General features: G+C 55.2%; 8 protein-coding genes across 8 annotated transcripts in view; 4 read left to right on the forward strand and 4 right to left on the reverse strand.

Moving 5' to 3' along the window:
* The window catches only part of LAESUDRAFT_715256 (uncharacterized protein), a gene marked incomplete at both ends in the record, with an annotated part of 1,878 nt that extends 1,597 nt beyond the window's left edge, over nucleotides 1-281 (reverse strand). Inside the window, one exon of the mRNA XM_040907129.1 lies at nucleotides 36-281. Within this exon, the coding sequence (XP_040762700.1) occupies nucleotides 36-281 (246 nt within the window). The remainder of the gene's footprint in view (nucleotides 1-35) is intronic.
* Nucleotides 282-1,637: 1,356 nt separating this feature from the next.
* Nucleotides 1,638-1,868, forward strand: LAESUDRAFT_618912 (uncharacterized protein; the record flags this gene model as incomplete). Its single annotated transcript, XM_040903248.1, has 1 exon — nucleotides 1,638-1,868. A coding segment is annotated over one exon (231 nt), but the record flags the coding sequence as incomplete, so codon positions are not given.
* Nucleotides 1,869-2,451: 583 nt separating this feature from the next.
* Nucleotides 2,452-3,369, reverse strand: LAESUDRAFT_737744 (uncharacterized protein; the record flags this gene model as incomplete). The annotated part of the gene is made up of 3 exons (XM_040910818.1): nucleotides 2,452-3,022; nucleotides 3,074-3,158; nucleotides 3,219-3,369. 3 exons carry the CDS (start codon nucleotides 3,367-3,369, stop codon nucleotides 2,452-2,454), a joined length of 807 nt encoding a protein of 268 aa, XP_040762702.1.
* Nucleotides 3,370-3,508: 139 nt separating this feature from the next.
* Nucleotides 3,509-8,678, reverse strand: LAESUDRAFT_702953 (uncharacterized protein). Its single transcript, XM_040906507.1, has 13 exons — nucleotides 8,522-8,678; nucleotides 8,102-8,467; nucleotides 7,840-8,048; nucleotides 7,363-7,790; nucleotides 6,395-7,313; nucleotides 6,177-6,338; nucleotides 5,728-6,120; nucleotides 5,471-5,671; nucleotides 5,107-5,419; nucleotides 4,798-5,051; nucleotides 4,457-4,746; nucleotides 4,282-4,403; nucleotides 3,509-4,230 (listed from the first exon to the last, which is right to left on the reverse strand). Exons 1-13 carry the CDS (start codon nucleotides 8,595-8,597, stop codon nucleotides 3,653-3,655), a joined length of 4,311 nt encoding a protein of 1,436 aa, XP_040762703.1. The 5' UTR covers nucleotides 8,598-8,678; the 3' UTR covers nucleotides 3,509-3,652.
* Nucleotides 8,679-10,066: 1,388 nt separating this feature from the next.
* Nucleotides 10,067-11,296, forward strand: LAESUDRAFT_657092 (kinase-like protein; the record flags this gene model as incomplete). Its single annotated transcript, XM_040904658.1, has 5 exons — nucleotides 10,067-10,111; nucleotides 10,173-10,253; nucleotides 10,320-10,604; nucleotides 10,661-10,786; nucleotides 10,856-11,296. 5 exons carry the CDS (start codon nucleotides 10,067-10,069, stop codon nucleotides 11,294-11,296), a joined length of 978 nt encoding a protein of 325 aa, XP_040762704.1.
* A 210-nt stretch (nucleotides 11,297-11,506) lies between these two features.
* On the forward strand, nucleotides 11,507-12,453 carry LAESUDRAFT_248919 (uncharacterized protein). The gene has a single exon (XM_040901734.1). It carries the CDS (start codon nucleotides 11,716-11,718, stop codon nucleotides 12,259-12,261), a length of 546 nt encoding a protein of 181 aa, XP_040762705.1. The 5' UTR covers nucleotides 11,507-11,715; the 3' UTR covers nucleotides 12,262-12,453.
* A 1,027-nt stretch (nucleotides 12,454-13,480) lies between these two features.
* On the forward strand, nucleotides 13,481-16,906 carry LAESUDRAFT_813837 (uncharacterized protein; the record flags this gene model as incomplete). The annotated part of the gene is made up of 2 exons (XM_040914531.1): nucleotides 13,481-14,045; nucleotides 14,476-16,906. Exons 1-2 carry the CDS (start codon nucleotides 13,729-13,731, stop codon nucleotides 16,904-16,906), a joined length of 2,748 nt encoding a protein of 915 aa, XP_040762706.1. The 5' UTR covers nucleotides 13,481-13,728.
* A 935-nt stretch (nucleotides 16,907-17,841) lies between these two features.
* LAESUDRAFT_715261 (uncharacterized protein) lies at nucleotides 17,842-22,246 on the reverse strand (the record flags this gene model as incomplete). Its single annotated transcript, XM_040907130.1, has 4 exons — nucleotides 17,842-18,080; nucleotides 18,132-21,621; nucleotides 21,686-21,745; nucleotides 21,803-22,246. The coding sequence occupies 4 exons, from the start codon at nucleotides 22,244-22,246 to the stop codon at nucleotides 17,842-17,844; spliced, it is 4,233 nt and encodes a 1,410-aa protein (XP_040762707.1).
* Nucleotides 22,247-23,288: the final 1,042 nt, after the last annotated feature.

The following is a 23,288-nucleotide window of genomic DNA, read 5'->3' on the forward strand; positions in this document are numbered from 1 at the left end:
GCAGGAGTGGCATCGTCGCCGTCCTCGTCACCAACGTTGCTGTCTCCATCGTGGCTTCCGCCATCGTCCGCCTCCGGAGTCTGTACATCCACGCCGTCGTAGTCCTCAGCGAGCGGCGTCTGCGCGCTTGTACTGGCGAGGGGAGACTCTGGTTCCTCTTCTTCTTCCTTCTGGTTGTCTGTGTCGCTAGTCACCACTTCCTCCTCCTCCATGGGCTGTGGCACGCTGACGCGTGCCTTCCGAGGCTTGATGATGATTTTTGTTGACGACCTCGCCGGCATGGCTCACACGAGATTGTCGTAGTCTTGTGGATTAAGTGTGATGTGTTCTGCCTTTGGGTACCAATGTGTCCGAGCTCATAAAGACGGTTTGCAAAGCGAAGTAGAAAGCTGCAAGCTCGACGCGTTCAGGCGCGTTCTCTTTGTGACCCGACATTTCCGCGTGACATGTTGTGACATCATCATACATACCAGGCCTTAGCGCCCGCAACAGGAGGTCGCCGTTGATCATTAAATATTAATGAATCATTAACGAAGACAGTAAGCCGCACAGGAGGAACGCACAAGAGCAGCTGGACTGAAGGAACACTGATCACCGGTTTCTGTGTTCATGCAGTCTCGGTTCTTTCAATGCGATGCGTCGATGATGCTTCAGAGAGGGAAAGTCCACGTAGTCGACGACAACGACAAGAGAAGTCAGCAAACAACAGCCGCAGCTGACATAGAACAAGTTCATGAAACGGTCTCCACAAGCTTACACTTACAAGGATCAGGAGACTTAACGAAACCAAACAGTGAGTTGTGGTGATACAATGCATTGATAGCGGTCGACATTACAATACATAGCAAGCAAGTGCCCATCGGCTACTCCAACACGGTGACAGGTCAGAATATACGCGCTCTCAAACTTGGAGCGCAGCGATACTCGGCAAAACGACAAGGCGGGAATGTGTCCTCCGAAGCGACGGGCGGGGGTGATCGTTGTAGTATGCCCACGCATGGAGAATTCATGGCGCAACATCCCTATTGTGCAAGCCCAGCAGCCGGCAAGCTGTTTACTCTGCAGCGATACATGGAAAATGAGAACACGGCTCGGAATGGTGATGTGAAGGTTATACGCACTGGAACGAGCCCGCATTTTTCTGCGCTTGCGGCGGAGTCTGCGAGACCTCTTTTTCTTCCACTTCTCTCTCATTCTACATGCAGTTCAGCAACCCTATAAAACCCTCAGAGGGTGTGGACTTACATGCAACGATATGGAGAGTGCTAGCCTATTCCGAACTCCGAGTGCGGGATATGAGGTGCGTCGTACTGTACAGTTCCAGTTACATAATCTTCCCACGACTTTCGCCTTCCTTGTGTGCGTCGTGTCTTTTCCATCCACACTTTTTCTATCTCCTTCACCCATTCTGCTCATGAATCTTTCCGGAACGCCAACGATGGGTGTGAACTCGAGGGGTTCCCTGCCCTCCTGCGCTCGGAGTTCGAGGAGTATGTTGCTCTCTCCGCACCAGTGACACGCTCGACCTCACTGCTCAACTCAAAACTGCCAGCTCGACAAATCCGTGCCACGACGACGGGATAGGAGAACATGATATATTGAACGACGAAGAGATTGTAGACAACAACGGTGGCGAGTCAAAACGACCACCTATGGAGCGCTCATACACTCCCGGATCTTCTACAATCGCGCCTTCCTCTATTGTCCAGTTCCCATCCAAACGCAGGCGCATAGCATCCTCAAACAAAGGCAACACAGGAGAAGGAGACACGTGGACGCGTTGGCCTGTGCCTGCCAGCGACCTGTATGTTCCCGAGTTTAGCCTTGAGGACGAGGTCCGAATCCTGGCAGAACACTTTCTGCAGAACGACCATTCGTACAGCGGCGAAAGAACTCTCCATCTGTGGACGCAGAAGCAGAGTGTCTCAGGCAGACTGACAATATCCGATTACTGTCGTCATTGGTTGCATTAGTCATATGTGAGTTTCAAACTTCCGTTCATGGCATATTTTCGCTCCTTGTCATGATGTTTGAGGCATTTGGCTTTAGCAAGGGCTCCCCTTGCGCTGCAGAAACTTATCTCAGCTACCTTCGGGCCGTCTGCTTTGGCGGGCGCGTCCGCTATTTCTGAACCATCCTTGATTGTGTTTTGACATTGCTTAGATCATAGTGCTTATACCATGTCTGCTGCAGGGTGCCATTGATGTTGTTCCTGCCATTGACGTTGTTCCAACCTGAACGTAGCCTAATGGATGATAATGTGGTGTCGCCATCCGTATTACATCGTACTATATTATGTATCGTACCCACGGATCTCGCTGAATTCTCGCTCAGTATATGCTATGGATGTGAATGCGTCGAGCCTGTCGCAATCCAATGTACGGTCGCTCGACCTGTATTCGGTCTTTGTTCTGAACTGCTCGCCCGGCACATTGAAGAACTCTGCTGTCATCACATTGGCGCTATACCGCTCATGACTTCATACAATCCATCCGTAGGCCTCTTGCTCAGTTGTTCACTCCAGAAGTGCATAATCGGCTCCCATTCATCTTTCGAGCGTGGCATCCCATCGGCACCGCCCATTTTGACCTCGATGAAGTGACTAAATCCCTTTTTAAATGAGGCGATAGCGCCCGGGGGTAATGCGCTGTCGGCCGGCGGAGGGCGGTGAAACAGCAGGAGAGGTGTCGGACAGAGCTTCGAGAGAGTGGGGTACGACAGCAACGGGCCAGACACGCTCACAACAGTTCCAAGCGGGCGAAGATGGTATTCTGCATTGCGTTGCTGGTTGGCCAGCTCGGCTTTCCACCATTTGAGCGCAAACTCGGAGGCGACGGTACCACCCTGAGCAAAGCCGAAAAAGTGCATGAGCTGCGGTGCCCAGCCGCAGTCACTGATGAGGTGCGTGAGAATGGTACTGAGGAGGTCGAGAGCAGGCGTGGGGTTGGGTTGTGCGAGGAGGTCGCCGAGGGGGTCGAAGGACGTATACCACTCGAATGCTTGTTCGTAGAGGAACGGTATCCTACCAGAAATTAGGCCCGGCATCATATAGGGAGTGCAAGGATGAACGCACTGTTCTGGTGCCCGTAGAGCAAGAGTCGCAGTCTGCGGTAGCTTCAATTGGAGTCCCAACTTTCCAAAGGGAACTTGCGTGTCTCCTGAATGTAGCTATCAGATCGACCTCATATTGTCAAAAGATGATCAAGGAGCATGCGAACCGAGTCCATGCAACAAGATCAGCAGATTCTCGTCCGTTCCATCGTCACTGGGATTGTAGGTGAAGGGGACAGGTATGGATGACGACCTCGGTGGTGGCTTTGTCCTTGGACTGCTCTCTGGAGCTGACTCTCGAAGGTGGATTTCAAACATGTTGCGGTTGAACGTCTAGCGACTGCTCGTCTGTCTGTCGACCAGCCAGCATTCTGTGATAGCAAAAGTATCTAGAAGCTGAGCGCTGGTATAGCTCTGTTGTGAACGCGCGACAGGTTTCAGTCGCCGTTCTGCTCTGATGGCCACAGGTAGCTGATAGCAGATCGTAAAATACAGGATTCCCATCAAAAATTACATCGCACAAGATACAGCAGAACAAGAAAGCAAGCAACCATATGAAGCGCAATAAAGTCCGTCGAAACGCTTTATACGCTCGTGATACTCAGTGGCGAATTCGTTTTCTCCGGAATTGAATCTCATCAACTTGTGTGGCCTGAGTGGCTTGAGATGCAGACGGCTGGCCGTTTGGCGAAGACCCTGCATTGCCTTCCTCATCTTGCGGCGTTCCTTCGACCATTGCATCTACTTCCTGCTCCTCATCGTCTGCTCGGGTGCGCTTGCGAGACGCAATGGGGGTTTCTAACGACAGTGACGGCTCCTCAGGTGGCAGTTCCACCTGCACGAGTTCTGGAGATGTAGTCAACGAGCTCATCGCCGAACTTGTCGAAGACTTGCGCCCATACGCAGCGCGTGGCCGCGGTCGAGCCTTGGGCGTGCTAAGACCCTGTGGCCGCACCGGCGTGTGCGGGGCCTCTCCGTCTGTGGTCTCCGCTTCACCGTCTGTACCAGATTGCGCCAATCTGCTACTGCGACGTGTTGGTCTTGGCTTTGGACGCGGCGGTTGCTGGATGGCGCCTTCCTCGCCAGTCTGATCGCCATCATGTCCTTCATCGTCCGTGGTGAGCATCTCGGTGGTTTTTGCTCCCTTCTTCGCGGCCCTGCCTGCCTTCGCTCGCGTAGCTGGAGGCGGAAATTAAGATCGCTCATCATGACTAAAGTCGAACAGCGTACCCTTGTCCTTGGACATAGCCGAAGAGAGTCGCTTCTCATACGCGCGATACGGCTCCCATGGCTTTGAAGTGGGAGAAATTTCGAGCTTATACTGCGCAATTACTTGATCAAGATGGGCTTTTCTGCAAGTACCGCTATATTAGCAGTGATTGAGATACCATCGCAGAATACTTACATCGTCAGTGCATCCCTATTGTCTACCGTAGAGAGGAGTGGCAGCAGAACCTTGAAGAACGAGATGCTCTTGTTGCGGGCCTTCTTGTTCTTGGCACTTTCGAAAGCGGCCAATCGCTTGCAGATCCAAGTAAGACTAGTTGTATGAATGTCGACCACATATTGGCCTTCCAACTTCTTCACGACCGCGAGTTGGGCTCCACGAATGATGAGACATGACGCAAGAACCTTCCCTAGAGCAATGGAATGCTCTATAGAATGCATGACGCCCTCAAGCGACAGTGTGAAGGACTGTAGCGATGCTTCGTGAGCGCTCATTGATGGTGAGAAATGATCACTCACATCACGGAGGGCTTGGCAGATGACGGCGACAACTATTGGCCCATTGTCCTTATACATACCTTCTTCGCGTAGGATTTCGACAATCACCTTGGAACAAAGATCGAAGGCCGGGCCAAGACGGCCGTAATGCGCAAGGAGAACCGCTGAATGTTGGAAACGGATAACTCCGGCTCGGATTGCACGTAAGAACGTAGCCATGACTTCCATAAATGCATATTCCTTCTCCAATTCTGCACGCAAGGGGTTGCGTTTGACTAGCAGGATTCCATTGAGCATCAATCAGGTTGTACAGTGTCCGCAGAAACGTACCGATCGAGCGCTGTCTGGCGGATTGGTCCCCATTGGCAACTGCCTTCTTCCCAGCTTTGGCTTGTGCTTCATCGCCAAGCCGGCTGCTATCGCTTTCTTCGTCTTCGTCGCTGCTGCCTTCACGAGCAGGGCCCGCTTCCTCCAGCTCATCAGCATAGCGTTCAATCTCAGCCTGAATGAAGCCAGCACAGCGATACTGCACTTCGTCATCTAGGGACAGCGCCAAGGATGCGGTCGGCAAACGACTGCCATCCGGAGCTATTGACTGAGCTGGACAAAAGAGGATATGCAAGTTCATTAGGTTTTGGAAAGCCTGGCGAATGGATGAGCCTATCAATTGCGATCGAGAAAATGTCAGGCTAACCGCTCTTCTAACGCCCTCGGCAGTGTTCGATTGCGTGCCAACGGCGAACTCGAGCAGCTTCTCGAGTAGGGACTCTCGCTGTTCCCTAAGATGCTCCTTGAAGCGTGCTTCGTCGACAGTGAGCTCACCCTCGGTTGCAGTCAATGCCCGTGCTTTCCAGATGATATGGAGAGTCAATATTTGTAGCGCGCGATCTACCATCTAATTGACTCATTAGTTCTCAGAGCAACCCTGCGTAGATCGTCAAGAAAACATACCGACTCCTCTTCTCTGTACCCCAGCCTTCCACGTTCGGCAAGAGCACTGATGATGTCCCATGCGCTACTCTGCTTACCGCCTTCGTCCTCCTCTATCCACGCGGTTAGGTCTCGTATGCCAATCAGTGCCGCTACGCGCGCACAAACGGCTGCGAGTGCTAGCACCTCATCCTCTGAGAAAGAGGCAATCTCAATCTCCTCTCGGCCTGAGATGCCATCTCGCAACGACGTAGAGAGTTCATCTTCGAGCTCTAGGATCTTGGCGCTATTAGTGTTGGAGAGGCTCGTAGCATCTAACAGGTGCCGGATCGTGCTGACGGCATTAGTCAACACTATCAGGGAGGAATGCGATAGGAATTGCTTGGAGATGTCATCCCACAGACTGGCATAAGCCTATAAGCAGTTTTAGCTGAGCAAATTGTACTGATAGACCATCTTAAGAAACAAACCGTCATCATCCTCATCTCCAGATACAGGTCGAGATCCATCAATTGTGGAATAATTAGCACCTCAGCCATCCTGTTCTCGTCTGTCTGATGTTTGACGAAAAGCTTAGGCAAGGCTTTGATGAGAGCGCGGGTGATGTCAGACGACACGGTCTCGTCCTCCCCCTATGTCCCAACCAAAGAGTCAATATATAAATAAATGCGCCAGATAAAAGGCGGACCTTCTTAGCGTGAGCAGCCTCTGCTTTAGCCTTCTGGAGAACTGCAACGAGCATCTCCAGGAGCACCCCTTCTTCCACCTCCTCCAATCGCCACGCTTCGTCAATCTCGGTGTCCTTTGTAGTCGACTCTTGTCCTTGAGAAGAAGTCTCCTCACCAACAGCGGAGTGGTCAAGGAGGAGTATGTCCAACAAGTTTTCCCACTCTCTCACAGGCTCAATCTCGTCCCATAAAGCCTCAACGGCAAGCGCGATGCGACCCTTCTGCCCTGTGGCGATGAGCGAAGCGATAGTCTTCGTTTTGACCTGGCTGGAAGTACCTTCGCCGAGCGTGTTCTCTTCATCCGAGTCAACATCTCCCGATGTTTTATCCAGAGCATGCCCCCATTTCACCAGCAACATACCGAGCGCTTTGATTTGCGCACGCTGCTTGTCCTGTGCGCCCGGCCTCTTACCGACCAGCCTCTCTTCCACGCTTTCTTCCCATACGCCACGCACGAAACCACTGACAGCCTTGCGCACACGGGCTTCCTCGTCGAACACGAGCAAGCACAGCTTCTCACGCTGCTCGTCCTCCAGCAATCCATGCTTGTCGATAGCCTGCAGCACCTGCACGACAGCGACACGTACAGACAGCTCAGTGTCTCCAACAGCCATCTCCACCATCCGAGGCTTGAAGCGTTCGGTAAAGTGCTGCAGGGCTGCGGCACCGATATAAGCTGTCTGTTCATATGCCAGCGCAAGCGCGCGGACGGCCTCGAGTCGCACAGGCGTCTGTGCGTCTGAAAGTACCCAGCCGACGTACCGCAGGTACGCCCCATCCAGGAAATGTGCGGGATACTTCGCGAACCATAAGCCCATTGCGCGAACGCATTCGGCGCGGATGCTTGGGTCAAGATCGCGATAGCGGTGTACGAAAACCCTGAATCAACCATGAGTGTGGAGCAAGGTATGCAGACTTATCAACTGACCCGTCAACAAACTCTTTCAGGAACTCTGCGAGTTTGGCACGTCGTTCTCGTACTTCTGCCGCCTTGCCTTCTAGTTCTTTCTCCCGAGCAGTACCTTCCTTGCCCCTGTTGGCCGCTGCCTTGCGCTTGCGCTCTCCCTCTCTCTGTCTGCTTACTATCTCTGCCTCTTTCTCTACCGCCGCGGCCACGTCGCAAAGCGCAGTTTCCACCTCGAGAGCGATGACAGTAGCAGTGTGCCGGAAGCTACGGAGTTGCGATGAAGACATCGCCACCACCCATGTCTGCAGGGTCGGCATGAGATCCGAGGTATACAGTGAGCCAAGCTCGGCGGAGGAGGCTATGAGACGCTCAAGGAACTCGGAAAGAGATTGCCGGAATCGCTTGAAGACGGGAAGTTTTGACGTAAGAGGATATATGGGAGAGTCATCCTGGCCACCAGATCAGACGAGAAACGATGAGACCCCACATTATACGCACGTTTTTGAGCGCTTCCGTGAAGTTGTCCAACGCATCAACCACCCCGTCATAGTCGACGACTTCGTCTGCGTTCACAGAATCGTTGCAACCACAAGTGCGTAAGATGCAATTGATGAACTCGGCAAGGCTGGGGTCTAGTGTGCGCGACAATGACTCCAGGTAGTCCTCCACGGTCGATTGTAGAGCCGCAGCAGGATTCATGATGGCATCTACGCATACACACATTGGCAGATAATATTTGATGAACGAATTAAGGACGTACTGAAGAGAGGGTTGTCCCCTGAGATCTTTGTGTCCCTCGCAACCTGTTCCGCGTCGAAATCGGCAGCGTCAACACCATTCGGCCTTCTTCTACGCGTCGTAGTCCTTGCAGTAAGCTTCTTTGACTTAGATACGGTACTCTTGGTTGTACTCTTCGTCGTAGCAGCTTTCTTTGCACGAGGCTTCCTGGCTGCCGGTGGCCCATTCGTCTTAGCCTTCCCCTTCGCTGGACCCTTCGCTTTGGGCGCGCGGAAGTCTTCCTCTACATCAGCACCGCCATCGACAGAGTCTGGATCAGACAGGTTGCTCTGCGCATCCTCGTCCGTGGTCGCGTCGGAACGCTTCCTCTTCAGTAATGTACTATTGACTGCTCGACTGATCAGAATCTGTTGCAGCAGAAATGGGGCCGTGCCGCGCGCACCTGAGACGAAATGAGTGGCCTGTTTCTTTTCACGCTGTGATCTTCTTGGCTCCTGCGAGTTCCCAACGTCGGACATGGTGAACGCGCGGTGAAAGTCGCGTAAGTGTTACGCGCAAAGCGCGTCTCCGAGTCGCGGACCGTGACCGTTAGGTTCTAGGAAATATGGCCACACAAGACTTATCGGCAGCGCTTATCATACATTTATATACATCCAACCATCAAAATAAGGTAATTAATACTTCCTTCGAGAGCCCTTGATCCTGGTCTTCGATGCCTTGCGCGACAACAAGAACGATCATGAATGACGATTCTTGTCCGCTGAAGATATCTTTGCAGAAGCAGCGTGCTTACGATGCGAAACCGGTGGCCTGGTCAATCGGTGGTGGCGTTTCTTCAAGATTGACACTGCAACGTTCATTGTTGCAACGTTGGAATGTTTGATGATTCGTCACCAACTCACGCTGATAGTTCTCTAACGATATGCTGGGTCGCGCGGCCGTGCGGTGGGGCTGGAGTACGCAACATGACGAACGATACGCCGAATGACTTGCGAGAATGCCATGTCGGCGACTCGACATAAAGTGCAACCAACGCAGCATGCGCGTGAGGCCTTGAGGGCTCCGTCTCCTATCGATACCCGTTTGCTCATTGGCTGAAAAACGGCGACTGATGTACACACGCAGTTGCATTGTTCGTGGATTGTAACCCTAACGATAACGATCCTGCTCAGTGGTCTCGATCTCGAACGATCAAGCTATGCGGTGTCGTCATATGCCCCGTATACAAATCCCGGGTGATTGAAAAGGCGTGCCACAATATGGCTGGAGTCTCATCGACTCGCATACCCCTAGCTAAATCCACTGGTGGCTGTCTGTACTGAACCTCCTTCTGCTTGCTCTCACCGTGTCGTGTAGAACTGAACGATTGCCGATGGGTGCCTCTCCAGCCCTGTCTCGGAAATCTTCCACTGTTGCGCTCAGTAGGACCATTCACGCAAAAGGAGCAACGACGTGTGCGCTTACCACTACTGAACCTGGCCTCCATGGCGAGGACGACGAACGTGGCAGTATCCCACCTACCACCGCGCCTGTCCACAGTAAAACTAACGGTGGCGCGCGATGTTCGGCCTTTCATCATCCAAACTTCGCCTTGCAGTTCCCTGCGCTCTCTTACCCCGGCGCACGCAACGTCCCCAATACCTGGGCTCTATCCTTCGCACCTCCACTAAACGAAGTCCACCACCTCTTCACCGTTGCCGACGATTACGCGCGAGGAAATGCCCCATGTCGGTCAAACTCCGAGTCTCAGGTCCACACCTCTGACCGGCGAAAGATAGGACCGCTGAAATTCCTCCACAAACTCCCCGGTGGGCTCTTCGGAAAGACATACGTAGCGCGCGACTGCGCCACGGGTCGCATCGTGTGCACGCGCATCTCGAGAAAGGGGAAGATGCGGGAAGACGATACAATATTCCACGGACTGCTCACGGAATTGCTATGCTACAAACACATCGCCGCACAAGAACCTATTAAGAAACTATTCGTCATGGAGTTGCATGGAGCCCTCCAAGACGACGACAATGTCTTATTCGTCATGGCAAGCATGCCGTAAATCGAGATTCGTTTAGTCGTGCTAACGTCTCTTCATGCAGCCACTCATGGAAAGCGACCTCCTCGCTGAACTTCAAAATCCCATCGAGAAGCCCCGCATACGACGCTGGATTGCCCAAATTGTCCGTGACCCCTCATCCTAATCGCCAGAGTCTCCGCTGAACATAATCGTTGTATATCCTCACCAGGCGATGGGCCTCGACGCACTCCACAACATGGGCATCATCCACCGCGACATCAAGCCCGAAAACATCCTCCTCGCCGCGCCCACAGACAGCGTGCTCATCACCGACTTCAACGCGGCCTACTTCGCCCCAGAGAACGCGCCGCTCGAGACCGACGCCGTGTACACGTGCGAGTTCGTCGGGAGCAAGCCCTACCTCTCGCCGGAGGTCGCGAACAAGCAGTGGTATGGCAAGATGGTGGATTGGTGGGCTCTGGGATGTCTCATGTTCGACTTGATAGCAGGCGATGTTCGTCACAGCTTTCATAACCTGCTACACAGCACTCATATATGCCTCTACGACAGCTCCTATTCCGCAGCGATTCCCAGCGTGAACGGTACTTGAGTTGGGACGCAAAGTCCGAGGGTGCCTCCTTCCTGCAACGGGAAGCCCCAGACCTAGCCCCAGACGAGGAGTCTCTCCTACTCGGTGTACGTATCCCGAGCTCACTGCTCACCCGTCTCCCTCCAAATATCCTAACTGAAATGTACATCACGCAGCTCCTCCAACCTCGACCCCGATCCCGCTTCCAGATGAAAGATCTCCAGCGTCACCGATACTTCGCGGACAATAACAAGTACGCATGCGCTCACGCTTCTCCTGCTTCTTTTTCATTCTCTCGTCGAAGCCTCACGCGGCTGACATCTCCGCCCGCCAGCGTCACCATCTTCCACGCTCTCAGAGAGCAGGCGCTCCGCTCTCCCTGCGGCAAGTCGCAAATTGAGCTGCTCATCCACGCGCTGACCATCAGACAAATTGCTCTTGCAGGATATGGAAACGGCGTGCGCCAAGACGCGCTGCCACAGCCCAGCCCCGCACTCGCCGCGCTGCCGCTGTGCGCCGCGAGCGCAGCTCCCCGGGCCACGGGCGCGGACGGCGCCTTTGAGTTCCGCGACTTTGCGTGGGTGAATCCTCATGGGCTTTGGGGACCGGCGCGATGACGCCGTGGACCTTCGCTTCGACGTGTATGAATTCATTTTGGACGGGATTGGGTAACTTATTGTCGTGCTGTACGTTCGCTGTTGTGTCAGGAAACGCGTAAACGCGTGTTGGCGCTCGTTAGAAGAAGAGCGTGCAATTTGTATTTCAAACTTGTTGCGAGTCCTTATGGGTTTGCGCTGGCTCTTCTTTCGTCCTCGTGTCGCGTTGATTATGAGCGGCCGGCTGTATCGTGCTGAGTTGCTTTGTGCTCCTCCTGGGTACATCCGGGATCCCAATTCGGCAGTAGCATCGCCGATGTACGTTCATGATCCTCGGGCATGAGGCCCGGGTGGGTGCCCGGTGCACATTCGTCAATAGGTTGACCACATCCTTGCCGACTCCTCGGACTTCGTGAGACGGTTTGTGCACCTTTCCGGCTATGTCCTTTCCGCGTATATGCTGGATGTCGACGAGTGTTTGTACGTTTCCAGTCGTCGCCATATCAAGCGTCCGTGATCGGACTTTCTGCCCTCATTACGGTACAGGCCGACGATTGAGCGGAATTATGGCTATTGTCCCTTACGGCGAGTCTTTCATTGATGCACTGACTTCAGGCTTGTTCGACCTTGGCAAGGCCACAACCTTTGATGGACCGCCTCCTTCGACTCTGGCAACTTGCAACGCTGGCCGTGCCGTACCAGCTGGTCGGCTGTGTGATGTTTACGTGCATGGGTCCACTTCTGTCGCGGCCCTGGAATTCATTCTTCGCGTCAATCAATTATTGGATCATCATTCAGGCTTCCCTCCACGACACGGTCGTGCGAATCCAACACAGAACGTCGGTCAATTCGCTGTGTCGGAAACACGCCGGGCTATCGTTAGCTCTCGTTGTGAATCCGACTCCTTGCATGTGCCTGAGCTGCCTGTTAGCCGCAGGTACGCGCTGCCAGCCGCGCCGATTGTGACTCTGCAAAGACGACGTTAGCTGAACTTGTTACAAGCGTGGCGAATCACGTACATTTCGCACCGCCATCAAGCCCTCCACCTACGCGAGCTGATCTAATCGTCTTCCGTCTGATCAGATCTGCGCACGCAAATTCCTCGACAGGATGTTCTCATCAGATTCACGAGAACGCCTGCTTTCGAGTAGGCTCGGGCCTTCTAGCTGTGCTGACCCTTTAATCGGCCAAGCTGAGCACCGCACCACAGGCGGGCACTGTAACATGTCATACCGGCGTGAAACCCGTTCGAATCCTCGACTGTCCTCATTCACCGGTCTGGACCAGTCTTCCCCGCACTGGGCAGGCGATTGAAACTCCCCGGTGGTCGTCAACCAGAGGTGTGTCCCAGCTTCCTACATCTCGAGCGATGCGCCCTTCGTCGGCAGGATTCTCGACCGTCTGTCAGCCGAATTGCAACTCAGCTGCTTCCGAATCGAGCCTGGGCTTCCGAGATATTCAAGCGAGAAGAACGCAGCCCTTGCGCGGCGCGCGCATGCACTCGAGGTTACGATCCATCGAGCAGCTGGTCAGCTGGATGCGCTAGTCGGCCATCAATGCGTTTTTGAGTAGGGCGTTCGGGTGGATGCGAAGTGTGTGTTTGCCGTGGAAATCGGATGGCTTTGACGGTCTAGCTGAAACACGGTAGCCGATCCGCGGATGCCAGATTAGGTTGGATTTGATGCCGCGGCGAACGCGAGGCTACTGAACGCTAGGCGGTCGATTATGTAACACTGCAGCCACTGCAATGAATGCTGTTCCTCGCCGTTACTGGGACAGAGGAGACATGTGCGCAATAGAGCCAGGCTCAGTTGGTATTAATGGGAGAAGCTTCCTTCCCCTGAAGGCTACGGAGCCAGCGGAAAGGAACCCATTGAAAGAAGCATTTCAAGGGTCCATCCGTTATTTCATACAGAGCTGCCACGTGAGGCCGCTGTTCAATAGAGTTGCAGAGAACCAAGACCCAGTGCCTTGCCATGCGCGCCGCGACTTGAATGAAATCCGGCCTCTGCAGGTCGAACTTGAATGAGTCTGGACAGTGCGAACGCCTCGGGTGCGATGGGTGCATTAATCGACAACGAAGGAACGCCGAGGACGATGCTAGAGACACAAGAGGGAAAAGGGATCCCCCGCTGCGGAGATGGACGCCTGCTACTATTGTCAGGGTTGGGCCGGCGCCTGCGACTCGTGCCACGCTGCCCAGCTTCTCCGCGCCCGCTCAATTAGACTGATCTCGACATCCAACACCCAATGGTAGCACGCCCGGATCCTGTCGAATTCGCCTTGTCATGAATCTTATTTCTCTCCATCTTCCACGATAATTACGCTCTCCCGCCGCCGTACAGCGCGCCCTCCTCCTCCTCTCCCTCCTTCCTCTCGTTCTTCCGTCCTCACGTTCCTTCACTATTCACGGTCTTTTTACGCTACGCTAGACGAGACGAGCCGACGTTGCGATGACTGGCCGCAGGCCTTCTACGGGCGGCCGCTTGCGCTCCAAAACGTCTGACATATCCGATCTCATACGGGGCAACCATGCACATGCCAAACATTCTGATGCGCTCTCGTCGCCACCGCCGGTTCCGCCGCTGCCAGAGCCTGACAGTGCGAGCAAGAGCAAGTCAAAGATATCGTTCTTCGCGCGTAGGCGCAAGAGCACCTCGGCGTCGCCCAGCTCGTCGACCAAATCTGCTGAAACGAAGACCACGTCAAATGCATATGCGCCGCCGCCGCCCCTACCCAAGCTGGACGTCCGCAGACTGTCTTCGAACAGGTGAGTTGTCGATGGTTTGGTTGGCAAGGCAGGAAGTGGTATAGCTCTTGAGGGTATTCTTGCCAGAGAGCCATGTGCCGGTGATGTCGCTACGTGCAAAGTCCAACAAGATCCACGACGCGCAATGCATACCCAATGTATGCTGTTTTGGCTGCCTGGTGCAGTGACAGTCTACTCCAATGCTGTCGTTAGGCAGCGCAACTCGCGTGGATGCCATTCGGAGCAATAGGTTCATCTGCACAGCACGTCGTGAACTGATGGCTTGTCGACGTACATTGCGGGTCAACCCTTTGCTTTCTGAAGCAAACTCGGCGCATAGCTGGCGACCGTCTTACGCCCTATCCGCTTGCAGATCCTTCAACAAGCTCTTTTGATTGCATCGCTCTGTAGACGACATTTCTAGAGCCATACACTAACAATTGTTCTACAGCAAGGGCGCAGCCACTCGCTCAATCTCCACTCCTTCTTCTCCAAACCCGGTTCCCCCAGCAGCGCTTCCTCCTCTGGACGTCTCCTCACCCTCATTCGGTTCCATCTCGCAATTGCTCCCTTCGCATTTCGCGATACGCCATGATTCCGCTTCCTCAGACTCCAGCCCACCACATAAGCACGCCTCTGCCATCCCTGTCTCCAACATCCGCCACATCCGCCCACAGAAATCGATGTCCTCCGCCGACTTTGGCAGGGAAAGCACGGAGATCCCTGCCCTCCCACCCAAGAGCAAGGGGCACAAATCGAAAACCAGCCAGAGCACCAAGACCAACGGCGCGCGCCCAATCATCACTGTGTCTGCCCCGCCGCTGAGCGGACAACCCGAGGAGGACGAAGCGACCTTCATGACACCGCGCACCGCACCCACGCCGCCTGCCGCTCGCGCACCTGCATGGAGCCACGGAAGCACGTCCGGGCGCGACTTCCACGACTCGCCCGGGTACGCAAGCTCAGACCAGGCGAGCTCGACGGGCTCACCAAGCCCACGGAGCCTGCTACACTTCCCTCTTCCCCCGCGCGGCAGCGGCGACAGCGCGCGCACGCAGACGCCCCAGCAGGACTACCGATCCGACCCGTGGGGGGACGAGCACCCGTCCAAACGGTCGAGCGCGGGCAGCTCGTCGAGCACGCGCGAGACGCTCACCGTCGCGACGGCCGCGCCAAGCGGTCGGGTGGGGGTGGGCAGCGCGCTGCTGCGGGCTGCGCGTCGCGATGAGCCTCCGTCGCGAAGCGCGCCGGAGCCGAACACGCGTCCGCCTGTCAACCCAGGTCCGCAACAGACCGTCACGCGCTCCCCGCCGGGCTCGCCTCCGCCCCGTAGTCGCATCCCTGCGACAGCGTCCTTCCATTCGAGCGGCGGCCGCACGCCTCCGCCGCTGCTCACGACGTTCAGGCGTGCGCCGAGGGCGGGCCCGCCTGCGGAACCGCTTCCCTCGCCGCCACATTCTGCTTTTGTGACGCCGTCCGGCCCGGCGGAGAGCGCGCCCAGTGCGGGTAGTAGCCAGCCGATGTCTGCGCTGCCGACGATCCCGACGCTAGCGTCGCAGATGACGGTGGGGCAGGTACACCGCGCGGTGTTCCATAGGTCGCGCGCGAACACGCTTTCGAGCCGTGCGTCGTCGACGGTGACGCTGAGCACGGTGAACGGGGAGTCGTCCACGCCGTCCACGCCGCTTTTGGACAACTTTGGCCAGAGCAACGCGAATCTGAGCTTGAGCGGGTCTCCTGCGAGCAGTGTGATCTTCCGAGAGCATGTGGAGCATAATAGCGTGGGCAATGCGTCCCAGGGCGAAGTGGCGACCATGGAGCAGCTGCGCGACGCACTGAACGCACAGAGCGCAAAGTACAAGCGGCTCTCGTCGTATTTGCTGACGCTCACGGAACGACACGCCGCGGAGAAGAACGAGCTCATGCGGCGCATCGAGGTGCTCGAAAAGGAGGCGCGCAAGCGCGAGCGCGAGATTACTGGTCTTCGCTGGCTCGTCATGAACGCCGGGCAGCGGAATAGCGCGATGAGTGCCGCGAGCGGAAGCGGTGGCGACGCTGCGCGCCCTCGCACGGCGATCCGCGCGCGCTCCTCGTCAAAGTCGTCGCAGGGCAGCCAGCATCATGGCGGCACCCCACCGGAACCGCATCGGGGTTTTTCGATGGATTCTACGATGGACAGCATGGAGGAGGGCCTGTTCGAGCTGCAGAACTCGGTGTCGGACCTCATCGCGCCGCTGGCACCCAGCCCGCCGAGCTCGGATGCGCTCGCGAGCCCGATGGCGCGGCCGAGCGCAAGTGCGAGTCCAAAGTATGGCGCGGTGTTCGTGCGGAAGAAGAGGTCGAATACGCTGCCCGGTGGGCAGTCGCCGCCGTCGGTGGCGATCTGTGTGCAGCAGAAGCAGGCGAGGCGGACGAGCTCGCCGGTGTTGAGCGCCAGTACTTCGAGTGGGCTGGGTTTTCGAGATGTCGATTTGCCGTCTATCCCGTCCCTTGCGAGCACCACTATGAAGTTCGTGTCGTCCAATTCTTCATCGTCAGGTTCGATGCCTTCATCCCTGCCATCGCTGACCGCAATCAACACCGCGTCCTCCGGACTGTCCGCCATACCCGAGACACCTCGGAGTCCTACCGATAGTCTGCATCCTGATCGCACGACCGATAGCAGCACGCAGAAGAAATTGCACGACGAGAAGCGCGCTTCGCGCATCCTCAAACGCATTTCCGCGTCTTCGACAGCATCTTCGGTCTCGAGCAGCCCTGCGCCGCACGGCGGCAAGGTCGCCTCGTCGCCATCCATTGGGCAGGTGCTCGACCGTGCGACCGAGCGCGAGCGCAGCATGGACACCATCATGCGCAAGCTGCGGTCTTACGGGTCCGGATGAGCCATTCTTGTGTTGTAGAGCATGAATGGAACGTCTGCGCCCTCTGGTTCGGATTGTCACGAGCACTTGCACGTACTTGATACACCTGAGCGACTATGTTCGCACTCAATCTCTCACGCTCCTTCGATGTTCTCGAGCCATATCGTTGTTTCTTATAATCGCGCCCGCCCGTGATCGCACACCCGCCTTCGAGTTGTGATGGACACTGTTCATGTACTGGGCTTCTGACTCTAACATTCGCATTTCGCATTTCGCATTTGCATCGTACACTAGACCCCCCTCGTTCCAAGTTCGTGCGCAGGATCATTCAGACTCTGGTCCACGCCGCGTGCCGTTAATCATGACTCGTTATGCGACACCGCCAGCATCTGTATCGTTCCATTTGCATTCATCTCTTCATCTCCTCACCCCTCCTCTCTCTCTCTCTTCCGATCTGTCGACATGGTTATCATTGCATTCGATTCCTAGAGCATTACCGTTGTATCATCGTGATCTCTGTACGGCGAACCAATCAATTTCTCTCTGAGCTCGCTCCTCTAGCTCACGATGCGTTACTAATAGCATGTGCACAATTCAAATGATGCTGCATTGTCTTCCAACATCATCAGTGGGGGGCTCGTCTCTTGCAATCTGTCCTGCAGTCGATGTACATGAAAAGACGGCTCGCATGGATTTTACAGTAATGTAATCCACAATGGTGTGAGTACGTTCAGGGAATGACGCTACCAGATGTACGGCGCGTTATGTCGCGGTATATGCGGCAATGGTGCTCGAAAGAATGGCGGCGTGAATACAAGCATGAGATTAAGCAAAGCTCAAAAGACGAGATGCATGTCAATAAAGTTAACTCGATAAGTAAGAATGATGGGCGGATTGTGTACAAAGCATCGCATCATGCGTTGTACTTAGAAACCATATGGTATGCAGAGTACTTGCTACCGTGTTTGTAGCAGGCTCGCTGAAGGAAGGGGCGTCATAGTCTGGCTCTCTGAGTTCCGTCGTAATCTGCTTGGCGAGATGGGACTCTTGACCCCGATCGTCGCTGACGTGGACTGACGTCTCGAAGGGCGATTGCCATTCAGGTCATCCAAGGAAATGCCCAGCATCTCACAAAGTTCTCTCTGAGCTTCAGTCATGGCTCTGAAACCAGAAGAGGGCGATTCTGACCACATGCCTGTTTCATGAGTTAGACAGATCCAACCGTAGGAAAGGGAGGGAAGCTGACCTGTCTGACTCGTTGGTAAATCAGTGTTGATATTCCATGTTGTCTGTATCGGTATTGGGGGGACGGGAGGAACGTCGCTGATGCCAGCAGATCTCATGGCAGGGGATGTCACTACGCTGGCTAGATGACTGCTGCTGACAGAAGATCGTTGGCTGCGCCTGTGAAGGGAGGACCGCAGTCCGGTCTTTGCAACTCGTGCGCTGTTCTTCCGCGCTAAGATTACTCGACTGGAGCGGCGACTGGAAGCTCCGGTCTGCATTGACGTAATAGCTGGATCGCAAGTGCGCTCCTGTAGGTCGTCAAAGTCTTGGGCAACCTCTTGCGCCTGTTTCCACGCTTCGTCCCGTTCCGCTTCCATAATAGCCACCTGCTCGCGAAGTTTCTGCCCCTGTTCCAGGTGCTTCTTCAAACTTCTGTTCAGCTTGTGAAGCGCCATGATCAGCGCACTACTCGAATGAACATCGCGAAGATGAGTTAGCTGGCCAAGCTGCGTGGTGACATCGAACAGCTCTTCCGCCTGATGATCCAGAGTTTCCGTGACGTCGGACAACTCCTCAAGAGTCCGTGCAGCAGCAGCGCCATCGCACGTTTCTATGCCGTCAGTCATGGCGAACAGCGAACTCATCAACATCTTCCGTCGACGCACGTTTATCTTGTAGTTCGTCCTCAGCTCAGCACTGACTATCTCCAGCCTCTTGATCTCTTCCGGCAAAGCCTCGTTCAGCGTCTCCAGGGGAAGAAGACGTATCGCAGAAATATCGGTAGTCTGTCTGATAGCAGCAGACACCAATTGTTGCAACTCTTCAGATGTGAACGTCCACTCTGCCTGTTCCTTGGTGAGTCCACGGAAATTGACCTGCGTCGTTTGAAATTTCGGTCCAGATGCGGACAATGTCGTCATCGACGGCCTGCGCATTGTACTAGGTCCGCCGTAGTTGCTCACAGACGACGAGACCGATGCAGCGCGTGACCTGCCTGAACCCGAGGGTTTCCGCGGACCAAGCGGTGGAGGAGGCCTTGTCCGGACTACGCGCCTTAAAGGCACGGAATCCGGCGTCCTAGTACGATGCTGCGAGATGATTGATATAGAGCGCGCCGGCGATGATGGAGGCGCAGGCTGGCTCGGTCGCTGCACTTCAACATACGGAGGAGGGGGCGGCTGTTCCTGATCAGTGACAGCTACTTGCTCGTCAATGGAGGGCATTGGAGATGATGGAATAGGGGAAGGAGGCAACGGAATTGCTGACGGTGGAGAGGGCAGTGGGGTGAGAGTAGTGGTGTGTTCAGATTTAGATACAGATGAACTGCTGGATACAGATGCAGAACTGGACTGCAAGCTTGACTGTCTCGGTGGACTTTCCGCAGGACGTGGTGCATCCAGCACGATACGCGGTTCAAGAGGGGGCACGGCTAAGGATGCCTCGTGCATGGATGCATATGAGGGTGGAGGCGAGTCATCCGGTGGCTCATCCGTCTGCAAAAGAGCATTTGCAGGAGCTGGCGACACAGGCAACGGGCGCGGATTCGGAGATGATACGTTCATGCCAGCGGATAATGTGGCTTCTGCATTACTGGCGATATAACTCTCCGGAATATGAACGGCTGGGCCTGGAGAGACGGCATTCGCTGAAACCCTTGTCGACAACCCCAACGCCATTCCTTCTGGCAATGAGCTCTGGGCTGGCGTGATAGGCGGCGTTTGCGACTCTTCTATACGCGATAAGCGGGCGTGAGCGACGATAGCGCTGCGACCTGACGATGCGGCTGCATGCTCGCCGTTGGCGGGAGGGCTGTCATGGGTGCTCTCCACTGACGAAGGCGGCGTTGGCGGCGCACGAATACCAGACGGCGCAGTGATCGAGCGCGACAGAGGCGTCCGCTGCTGTCCCCAACGTTGCTTCAATTCTGCCACTCCAGCACGATGGCTCGACATAGGTGATTGATTCGGTCCTAGCCGAGGAAGAGGAGGAGGCATGGGCGCAGGGACGCCCGCAGACAGTAGCGGGCTGAACGCGTACGGCGTTTCCGGGAATGTCTGGATGTTCGTCGACACTGGCGCCATCGACTCCATATCTGAGCTAAGAGTCGGAGTAGGAAGGCCATGGTCATCATCAACAATTGCCAACGGCGGCAACTGGCTGCCATCGCGCTCTCTTCCTGAACGTGCCCGGACGAGCGCTGCAGGTGTAACCGGGAACATAAAGTCAAGCAGATCGGGTGACTCTACGGGAGTCGAGCCGGCTGACGGGTGCGCGGTCGGAGGGATGGACGTGACCAACGGAAGGGCCCGGAGGTCGCTGTCAGAAGAAATGCGGGGAGAAGAGGATGAGCGCTGCATTAGTACAGAGCGTGGACGTCCGCCGATGGGCAATAAAGTAATGGGTCGATTCGATCCACTGCCATTGCTATTGTGCGCACTCGACTCAGAGCGGGAGCGTGAGACGAGGCCACCAGCGTACGGAACAATTAGGCCTCCTTGGGAGACAGCTCCAGGGGTGCCGAATATCGACTCTGACGTTCGCATGCTCGCACGCTCGTAGCTTGCCAATGAATATGAGGGCACAGTCGTCCCATGAACCGATACTGGGGAAATTGCCCTCTTCTTGTGAAGTTCCTCCCCGTCAGACTCCTCGCGATGCGCTTCGTGCCCGTCAGAATCGCATGTATCTTCAGGAATGAGGGTCGGCTCCGTATTGGTCTGTGGAGCCTCAACGTCTTGCTGTGACGACTCGGTGATGGCAGGACTTGCATGGCCACTCTCCTGTAAAGAGGAAACCGGTCGAATGATAGACTCCGCCGATCGCACCGATGTCCCATCTCCTTTAATGGAGGTAGCCTTGGTTGATGGGACAGGGGATGATGCCTCGGTAATGGTAGATATACGTGAGTGCACACCTGTCTGTTCTCTTGATGGGCCAGAGATAGAGTTACGTCTTTCGTTAGACGGATAAGGCAAGTCGGCACTGCTCCGCTTGTAATCTGCGACTGCGGTCAGTGAGTTCCTGCGACTCTTACTGACGTTCGACGCGCTGTCCATACCGCGCGCAGACAACTCTGCACTGGAAGGCAAAGGCGGCACAGGTGGAATGGGTGACCGCGTTTCTAAGTCTTGAGAGTAATCGCTGGCATTTGACTTCCGTTTTCGGCCATGGAAGGGATGTTCTCCGCGGGGCAGTGTCGCAGAATCTTGACGCGTGATTCCACTGCGGTATCGAGACCCACGGGAATCGCTCGTCAGAATAAATGAGCTTGCGACCAGCGCGCGGGCAAGCGTGGTGCCTGAGACAGAGGAAGCAATGTCGGTGCATGCTGACCCAGGCGTGGACGGGCGGGTAGGGACGCTGCTCCCGGGCAGTTGCAACTGATCAGCGGGGTCTGCAGAAGGACCTGCAGAGGTAGAATGTTGAATCGGTCTTTTTGAGAACGCTGGATTATCGGGTATCTTTATTGGCGCTGGAGTCGGCTTTTTGCACTCCAAACTACTATGACTCTGCAGATATGATTCACTGTGTAAGTATGATTATCGTTGCATAGATGCGAGCAAGGGAGCTTACATTGTTCTCAACTAGGCTTTGAAGTTCGCTATCTGAACAGGCGGCGCTGAGTCGATACAGCTGGAACAGCACATTGTGAATACCTCAGATGCACTGGTCATTCATGCTTGACATTACCTCCCGAGATTCCTGCGAGGACGATTCAATGATGATGATGTCGTCCACAGAAGCAGGGAATGGCGGTTCAGCACTACTACCACCATGATCGGTGCTCGTCCTCGTCAAACTTGCTGCGCTCCCGTTCCCGTTCGGCAGGGAAGCATTGCGTTGTGGTGGCAGGCGAGTATCTCCACTAAGAAGATCAGCAGGGAACCACTCCGAATATGATTCCCTGCGACCGAGATCAAGCTGGACTTGTGGGGTTGATGGTGTCCTGCCGTTCAACGTGCGCTTGGCAGCATTATCGGCGCGAACCAGCAGGTCGTCGAGCTTCTCGTATATGCCTGCCACATTCTGGATGTCATGTGGGTTTTGACCGGGGGGAGATTGGGCACGACGCGCGCCGGTGATGTTGGCTATCTTTTCCTGTACCTTCTTCCTCTTGAATACGGAAGACAGCATGGCTGGAACCGAGCTGGACGGCGATGATCATGCAGGGTGTCAAGGGGAGGCCACCGCCGACTGGCGTATGCTGAGAGAACGAAGCAGAGAGGTGTCTGTGCGAGAAAACCTGTCCTCGGTACATCATCAGGCTCTCGAAACGCCGTACCAACCATCTCCTGATGGCGGGTACGGCAGGCCAGGGCAGGTCCTGGGCTCATCACTCATGTGCATGATGCAAAGACCAGCGCTATTTTTTCTGAGTCTCAATTTTACCCAAACAGTCAATCTCCGATAGCGTCCCAAGTCATCGGACCCCCAATCTGATACGCTCAGCGCCACCATGTCAAGATGTTATCTTACTTGTTTCCTTGACTGGTTCGTCGTATCGCACTGCCTCTTCGTCCAAAAGATGCCCGAACAATGCTTCCGTGCGAGATGATACGCCGAGTTTTCCATATATACAAGTTGAATTTGACGACGCGTTACCCTACGACGTAGACGGCTCAAGCAGATCGCTTAGAATGTCCGCCTTGCCGGAAGCACTTTGTGTTCTGATGGCGGTTGAGAAAATATGCGCTAGTGGTATTGTCCGATCTATGGAATGCCTCAACCACGCGCAATTACCAACGACACTGGGTAAACTGTATGTAGATATGGAGAACTGTATTGCAGATCATGTCGTGTCTCCTGCTGAAGGCTGGAGGCGGTGAGCAGCGGCTGGTGGCTACAGGTGATAACTTGCGCGTGCTTGCAGCCTCGCACGGCCATGTTGCTTTCAGGCCGCCATCAGTGATTGGGATCGCAACCGTCAGAGGCGAAAGCCACACAGCGCTGACAAATTGCACCACGCGGCACGTAGATGCCCGCACAGGATACCGTCGGCTGCAAGGTATGTCATACCCGAATTCTGTATCTCCGACATCCTGCTCGCCATGCTAATTCATCACTGCGCAGGTGAGTCTCGCGATGCGTAGGATGTTCCCATGGAATGTGCGGACAACCAGCGAATAGTACAATAGACCAATTTGTCACCTGCTGCAGTCAAGAACAGGCCATGTAC

The sequence above is a fragment of the Laetiporus sulphureus genome, assembly GCF_001632365.1.
Source record: "Laetiporus sulphureus 93-53 unplaced genomic scaffold LAESUscaffold_29, whole genome shotgun sequence".
Taxonomy (NCBI): Eukaryota; Fungi; Basidiomycota; class Agaricomycetes; order Polyporales; family Laetiporaceae; genus Laetiporus; species Laetiporus sulphureus.